Raw genomic sequence first — 8,803 nt, forward strand, 5'->3', positions numbered from 1 at the left:
AACAATGGCACGAGGGCACCTTCTGCTTAACCCTTTAAAGCTAGGGAAGTGTTTCCTAATATAAGGACAAAACTTTTCCTTTCTTCTACCAACGAGGGAAAAATACTTTTCATTTTCCTTCACTTGGTTCGCCCTATTTCTCAATTCACACCTTACTTAAACCCAATAATACTCAATTTTCTTTTTGGCTCTAAAAGTGTTTCTCACCACCTTAGCCCATTCATAATAGTTGTCGCCCTTCAGTACCACAGGAGTTATACATATTCATGTGTGATCTGCTGAAAGCAAGAAATATTCAGAAGTCGGATTCTACTTTCTGATCCAGTGCCTCCCCTCCGTCTTTATTCTTATACTTATCGTCGCCCAATTAATTTCTAGGTTATAGCCATTGATACCATGAAAGAATGTACAAAAGGTGACAATGCTTTCTGTATTTCTTATTAAATAGGTTGTAGCCAAAGTTATATACAAATCCCTAAACCTTGATGACCATGAAAAACTATTGTAAATAATGGAGTAATAATCTCCTAAATATATACACCTTACAAAAATCTCTTAATACTCTAAAACCTTTAGCAACATTTATATAGAATATTGTTTATAAATCACATATTTATTATTACCGTTAACTATAATGTCTATAACGTAACGATAATTATATTATTGTCATAAAAATCCTTATTCATTATAGTGTTATCTGATTTTGTAAAACTTGAAACAAAATTCTCAAATTACACTAAGGAAAATCTGATATACTAACTAGAAAACGTAAGGAAAACCGTTATGAAAGATACATTTTGATCGACCACTACTTGAAGGTAACTACTATTGGACTCCTAACAAAGTGTTTGGATGATGTCCATCTCAAGTATCCTTGAACAAATTTAGTGGTTGAACTACTTGATCCGCTGCTAAATGTTACTTTATATGTTTTCTTCTGGTTCAACTCGGAGAAATTCAAGAGAGGAGGGTCAACTATCACATCAACTCCTTGGGGTGGCACGATCTCTACAACGTAGGACGAGACAGCTTCACCAACATTAGTCACTGTCCTTGTATACGTTTGAGCTTCTTATCCAAGTCCAGTTGAAAACAAAGGATAATTTAGTTCTGCTTCAGCAATTTTTGACAAGCAATTCACTTTTCTCAATATAGACATATAAGCTGCTTTGTTTGGGTATTTTAAACCACATAAATACTGAACATAATCCTCGTGTTTGATGTCATAGATTAAGCCTGGATCACTAGCTCTTGACGGATTAACATGTCCTGCACCAGTGGCGAACAAGTCACTCTTTTCATCAAGATCAGCAGTCGTCATGATTGCTGATTTGATAGCAGCTGGAGACCAGTCAGGGTGTGTACATTTTACTAATGTTGCAATTCCAGATACATGAGGGCAAGACATTGACGTGCCAGAAGCGATGTTCAAAGTAGACTTAGTTGGCCAAGCAGCAAGAATATTAACACCTGGAGCAACAATATCTGGTTTCAAGATTCCAGGACTTGCCCTGTTTGGTCCTCTGCCTGAAAAGCTCGCAACTTCTCGAGCAAAATCATCTTCAAATATGGTTCCTCTGAATAAAAATGTGGCGAGAGGATTTGATGTTGAATTCATGTACGATATAATCTTTAGTCCATCTGTATAGCTGACATGTGCTGCTGGAACAACATGTGGTTCGGCAGAGACAGTGAACCCGTGCAATTCATCGTTCACGAGTATCATTCCAGCACCACCAGCATTCTTCACATAATGTCCCTTACCAATTCTAGAAGTATTACCATCAGATACACACAAAACAATTTTTCCTTTAACATCTATATTCTCCAATGACTCTGCGCTGCAAAATGCATCACTGACATTTCTAACGTCCAGTGGTAACATTGTCTCGGAGTAGTCTTTGGGCTGGAATCCTGACTCCCCATAAATTTCTTTTCCATCACCAAGACGTACCGTGGCTCTTAGTTTTCTATCAGTAGTACTTGCACCAACGGTGAAAAGCCATGGATCTAGATTATTTACAGTGCCTGGTAGTGGACCTGTATTGCCAGCTGAACAGCTAACAAGAATCCCCTTTTGCATAGCAGTAAATCCACCTTCTGCAATAACACCTGACCAAAATTGATTAAACTTTGAGCTTATGGAAATCGATAGTACATCAACCCCATCTTTGATTGCAGCATCTATCGCAGCCAATACATCAGTCTCAGGACATCCAATACTGGAACAGACTTTATACATAGCAACGTGTGCCAACGGTGCCATACCAGATGCTGTACCATTAGCCATACCTAATACATTCGCCCCATTGACGAAATTTCCAGCAGCAATGCTTGAAGTATGTGTACCATGACCATTTTCATCGAGAGGTGTCCCATTACCCGATTCATGAAAATATCTTGCTCCAATAAGTTTGTTATTACAAGACGACCGAGAGTAGAATTCACACTTCCCCTTCCACCTAGCAGGAGGAGGGGGCATTCCTTCGTCGTGAAAAGATGGATGATCAGGCATAATTCCGGTATCTACAACTCCAATTATCATACCTTTACCATAATTTGATTTTTCCCATAAGCTACCTGATGATCCTTTACTCTGTTGTATCCCCAAAAAAATTGTAGTATGAGTAGTTTGTGGATGAAAAATTTGTCGTGGTCGGACTGATAAGATCCCTTGGCTATTTTTCAAAGCTGCAACTTCTTGCAGAGTAAGCCTAGCAGCAAAGCCATTTAACACATTGCGATAAGAATAAACAATTTGTGACGATTCGTTTAGGTTCAAAAATGAATGATGCCATTTATTCAAATTTTCAAAATTCGAGTCATTAGGTGACGACTTAAGATGTACAATGTAAATTTCTCTGTTATTATTATTATCATTGCTTGAAAATATTAGTAAGGATTGAAGAAAAAGTATGAAAAAAATCACACTTGATAAAAGATTTGGAAAATATATTTAGTCATGGACTTACGTGAGAAGGAAAATAAGAAAAATAAGTAGTAAGAACCTTTATTTATAATAGTGCAAATCCTATTTTAACTTGAAGTTGGACCGTCTATTCCTTATATGAACAAATTATAACTAGACATGAATTAAATAAAAAAAATAAAATATGCAATTCTAAATAATTTTGGTTTTAACAATTACTTATATTTATAATTAGAAGTTAACGATCGAAAGTTTTTAGTTATATTTTTAAATTTTAATTTGTTGCTTGGAATGTTTATATTATTTAAATTTACCATTATTTTATGATTTTAATAATTTTTGTAGTACGTCAATTGGCAATGAATATTCTCTTTTTTCTTTCAGCATGGACGTAAGATTTTGAATTTTAATTACTGATCGACATACGACGTACATGAGAAATTATATTTTTATCAAATCTTCAATGTTATTTAAATACTTTCATTATTCAATATTTTGATTTTTGGCTTTACCTGTAAAGATTTTGGTTACCGGATTTTCTCTATTTTATAACTTTTCTTGTTATAATTTTTTTAAAAAAAATATTTTCTTAACTCTATCATATCAGCAGAGGCAAAATTCTGGAACAGAAATTTGGTTTGATTTGAGTTATTATTAAAAAGTAAAACTAAATTAATTATGTCGGTTTATTAAATTTATTAACTAAATCAAACCAACATACAGTCAATTTTTTAGGTTTCGCTTTTAGTCGGTTCTTTCGATTTTCTTACAATTATACGGTGATTGAAAAATAGATCAAATATATTTTTCACTTACCTATGTGATAGGCTAAAACTTAATTTAAAAACATTAAATGAATAAGAATCTTCAAAAAGAATGTAGCACATGAGTACAAAATACTTATATTGAGATATCAACGTGTAATATGTTAAATTTGTATGATTAAAGCCTACAATCAAGTTGAATACAAAATAAAATATATATGAAGTAAAGACTGTTAACTTTTGATATGAAATCTATAACAATGTAGTTGTAACTTCCATTCTAAATATAAAACAACATACAAATTAATCCAAAAATAGTCAGGTTTTATTTTCAACGCCAAATTAATCTAAACAAATCATAAATTGATTTTTTTTTCAATTTGACTTAATTCATTTTAATTCTTTATCGATTGGATTTGACTTGACTATTTGACTTATAAACCCTGATGAGCCCATATCAACTCGTTTTGTATAATCCACCCTCTTGGGTCAAGACAAGTTACATGGAAGATAAAGGAGGGCATAATAGTAGTAAAAAATAATAATTAGTGCTTGTGCTTTGTAATAGCCTAGTTAAATTTGGTATATTGAAGTCTGTTGTAATAGCTACTTAGGTTTAAATAAGCAAATAAAATGAGTTTAGTGCCTTAAAAGTCTTGGATGATTTATAAGAGACTTCCTTGTAATTACTGAATGAATTTATTGTTATAAAAAAAAACGGAAAAGGGTCAAAATTACCCTTGAACTATGCGAAATAGATCAATTATACCCTCTGTTACATTTTGAGATAAAAAATACCACCGTCGTTATCCTAAGAGACCACAAATATCCTCAAGAGTTAATATCCCAAATTTTTAATGACGTGGCAAGCCACGTGGAACTACTCCCTCCACCTAAATTGCAAACTAGGATTCCCACTAACCCATCATCTTCCCAAATCAAATTAAATTCCCCTTCCCTTCATTATTCATTGTTGACTTCTAAAATCTACAGTGCTCTACCCTTACCATCAATGACACCCTTTTTTTTCTTTCATGAATTCAATTAGTGATAATTTATTATTACACCTCTAAAACCAAAACAAGTTAGCAATAACTTGATTAGTATTACCTTATTCACCTTGTCCGAGTGACAGAAGTTTTATCTTCAATGCACATCATGAAGTAGTGTATATGACCACAAAGAAGAGTAACATTCTTCAAAATTAAAAACCTGATCAACAAATAAAATTTAATGAAAACCATTGCTTGAAAACTAAACTAAAAAACTCATTGCTTGAAACTTTAATGGAAAAGATTTAATTTTTCTCTCAAAACTAGGGTTTGATTTGGGAGGGTGAATTGATGGTTAACAAGAATGGGTTAGTGGGAATCTTAGTTGGCAGCTTAGGTGGATGGATCAGTTTCACGTGGCTTGTCACGTCATTAAAAATTTGAGATGTTAACTCTTGAGGATATTTGTGGTCTCTTGGGATAACGGCAGAGATATTTTTGATCTCAAAATATAACGGAAGGTATAAGTGATCTATTTCGCATAGTTCAAGGGCAATTTTGACCTTTTTCCATAAAAAAAATGAAAGTGACTTTGGTCATCATTTTCAAACTTGCATCTTTCCCTCCTTCTCCTAATTTACTACTTTTTTTCGTTTCGAAAAGAATGACCGATTTTTCTTTTTAGTTTGTTTAAAAAAGAATAACCCCTTTCTCAACATTTTAATTTCAATTTTTCACGTGACATGTTTAAAACTATAAGATTAAAGAACATTTTAATACGTTTGACATAAATTTAAATAAGATTTACAAGATTAAAAAATCTTTTCTATTTTCTTAAATTTTGTGTCAAGTCAAACTAGATCATTTTCTTAAAATCGAGAGCACTCAAAGTGTTGCTCTCAAGTCTCAAGGCCATAGATTGCATTTATTTAATGTGCAAAAATCCCATTGGACTAGCACACTACCACTTGAACTTGTTTAATACTACTAAAAGACAAACATGTCTGAATGGTCATGTGGCTTCTTTTTCAGATTTCAAGAACAAAAATTTTTAGCTACCTTGAATCCATAGTTCACATTTCGGCTTCTTTACTTCTTTATTTTGATTGCATTTATTCAATTTGCTAAATCTTGATGGCTTATGATGCTGTGATTTCTCTTACACTAACTTTGAAGAAACTTGTGCAGCTAAAGCCCATTGGATAAGTGATGAAACAAGGAAAATGGTTGATTCTGTCCTTGAAAGTCTTGAATATTTCCAAGACTTTGTTGAGAACACTAGCAAGAGAAGGAAAGATTGTGTAAAGTTGGAACGAGAGATGAAAAGTGCAGTTAATGAAGCAGAGGACGCGATAGAACTAAAGATATATGAAATTAACAAACTGGAAAAAGGAAATGCAAGAGAGGCATTATGTGTAACTCTGTCACTGCTAGTAGAAAAGATTGATGATATGAAGAGGAATGTGATGGGAAGTAGATTTGGTACAAATGAGGTTCAAGGTTATAGTAATCCTACAAATGAGGATCTGCAAACAGGATATGTTGCAAAACTTAATCCAGAAAGTGTTGTCGTTGGTCTCGAAGATGACCTCATGAGAATCATTAGACGACTAAAAGGGTCGATGTCTACTCGAGAGATTATCCCCATTTTGGGAATGGGTGGTATAGGCAAAACAACTCTTGCAAAAATGGCATATGATGATCCTCAAATCAGGAATCGCTTTGACATACATGTTTGGGTGACTATATCTCAAGAATACCAAACTAGAGATTTGTTGTTAGGTGTTCTTTCTTGTATTTTTAATGAGATCAAACAAGAGACTGATAATGAATTGATGGATATGATATACAAAAAGTTAAAGGGTCGAAGGTATCTTGTTGTCATGGATGATATTTGGAGTAATGAGGTCTGGGATCTTATGTCAACAACTTTTCCTGACGATGACAATGGGAGTCGAATCATTTTGACAAGTAGGGTCAAAGGAGTGGCAACGCATGCTGACCCTGACACCCCACCTCATGAGGTAAGCCTCCTGAATGCAGATGACAGTTGGAAGTTACTTCATGAAACGGTGTTCGGGGTAGTACATGTTTGTCCTCCTGAACTAGAGGATATTGGGAAGCAAGTAGCACAAATATGCCAAGGACTACCTTTAGCTCTTCTAGTGGTCGCGGGGCATCTTTCTAAAATTGAAAGAACACAAGAAAGTTGGAAAGATGTTGCCAAAAGTGTAAGTAAAGTTGTTGCTAATGAATCAGATAAATGTCTAGGAGTGCTTGCTAAGAGTGTTGTCAGTCGTTCAGTATGGGTTTGAAGATTTTCCCCTTGTGATAACAAAATTAGTACATCTAAGATACCTTCAATTACACAGTTGTGATGATCCTCACGGTTCGTTGTCTGAGTTTTATAATCTCCAGGTCTTCATTGTTGGAAGCCTAGGTTATAATCCTCCAACTATACATGAGACAATATGGCAAATGAAACATTTAAGTCATCTTAAGGTGAGTCACTCAATTTCTCTCCCTAAAAATCCATCAAATAAGCTATAAAATTTGGAAGGACTTTCCTCTCTAAGATTGTCTAGATGTACTTTTGAATTGTTTTCCGCTATTCCAAATCTTAAGACGCTTAAACTTCGTGGAAGTCAAAACGAATGCCAGGGTGAGAAGATGTTTGAGCACCTAAATAGCCTTGCCTGTTTAAAAAGACTCGAACAATTGAAGATCAGATGCAAAGACCTATACTTGTTCCCAATCCCATGTATGTATACTTTGCCTACATCTCTGAGGAGCTTGACTTTAAGCTATACTTACTTACCTTGGGAAGACATGGCAAATATTGTGAAGTTGCCAAAACTTGAAGTACTTAAAATCAAAAACTATGGATTTTATGGTGATATATGGAGATTAAATGATGGAGATATTTTCAATCAACTTAAGTTCCTCCTAATCAGGACAAATGATCTGAAGCAGTGGAAAGCTGGCAGTGTTAACTTCCCAATGCTGCAACGCGTAGTTCTGAGAACATGCATATATCTGGAGGAAATCCCTAAAGACTTTGGAGAAATTTATACCTTGGAGTCAATAGAGTTGTATCATTGCAGAAGAACTGCAGCAAATTCCGTGAATGAAATTCAAGAAGAGCAAGAGAGCATGGGGAATGATTGCCTTAGTGTCCTCATCGATGATTGTAGGTAAGACTCAAATTGTCTTAAATTTATTGCTCACTAATTATGCGCCTTGTTTCTTCTCTTACATTGGCTCGTGATATATTCACAATTTAAATGCTCATTGATATGCTTCTCATTGCAGTAGAGGAGCTGATCATGCAAGTTAAAGGAATGCAGTGTGCGTGGGAAGCAATATATCTCCGTTTGTTAGCTTAGAAGGGGAGAGGCTACTTGTAACTTGTTAGCAACTTTAGTCTCTTTCTGTTTTTTTTTTTTTACAATAACTAAATGACCTAACTTTTACCTGTGTTATGCTGCTAGTTGTTGTTCTTTGTTTTTATAATTTTCTTGCAAGCTAGATATGATTGACTGGACTGTTTATCAACATGTTCGTTATGTTATAATTCTCAATTACTGAGTGCATATTATATGCCTCTGTACTTCACTCTGCAGTTTTCAGTATTTCCATTTCCCTTTCTCACCGAGTCTCATGTCATATAAGTCTCTGATTAATTCAGTATGAAACACATCCTAAACTTGTGGGAAATACTACGGTATATAAGTACAATCTGGATAGTGCCATGGAAGGAGAAGGAAAATAGTATACTGCTACTTAGAAAGCAATCAGGTTGCAGACTCATTGGCCATAGCTGAACCAAACATCGAGTATGGTTTCTATTTACAGTTGAAACTCAGTTTCAAATTAATAGTCAATATCTAGGCATAATCAAAGTTCTTGTTTACAAACTAGTTCAAGTCCCTTGCAGTTATCGAAAGTGAAGTAGTAAATCTTCTAATCGAGAGTGTATCACTTATCTTTATCGAAGTCATATGAACATATACCTGATATATATATATGCATCTCAAAAGTTGGATATTTTCTGGGGTAAAACAGTTAGTTCCTGCTCACCTTGCTGTCATTAAAGAGTTAAAAGGTTGTAGATAACA

At 34.3% G+C, this 8,803-nt stretch overlaps 1 protein-coding gene and 1 pseudogene across 1 annotated transcript; one reads left to right on the forward strand and one right to left on the reverse strand.

Moving 5' to 3' along the window:
* Positions 1–1,072: 1,072 nt before the first annotated feature.
* On the reverse strand, positions 1,073–2,545 carry LOC125830588 (subtilisin-like protease). The gene has a single exon (XM_049509768.1). It carries the CDS (start codon positions 2,543–2,545, stop codon positions 1,073–1,075), a length of 1,473 nt encoding a protein of 490 aa, XP_049365725.1.
* Positions 2,546–5,819: 3,274 nt separating this feature from the next.
* On the forward strand, positions 5,820–8,054 carry LOC125830568 (putative late blight resistance protein homolog R1B-13; annotated as a pseudogene).
* The last annotated feature ends 749 nt before the right edge of the window (positions 8,055–8,803 follow it).

Source organism: Solanum verrucosum, unplaced genomic scaffold (assembly GCF_900185275.1).
Source record: "Solanum verrucosum unplaced genomic scaffold, falcon-dt-bn FXZP01000004.1, whole genome shotgun sequence".
NCBI lineage: Eukaryota > Viridiplantae > Streptophyta > Magnoliopsida > Solanales > Solanaceae > Solanum > Solanum verrucosum.

Bases quoted from the DNA above. Each gene is read 5' to 3' on its own strand.
- LOC125830588 (XM_049509768.1), bottom strand. From the start codon at position 2,545: ATGATAATTGGAGTTGTAGATACCGGAATTATGCCTGATCATCCATCT.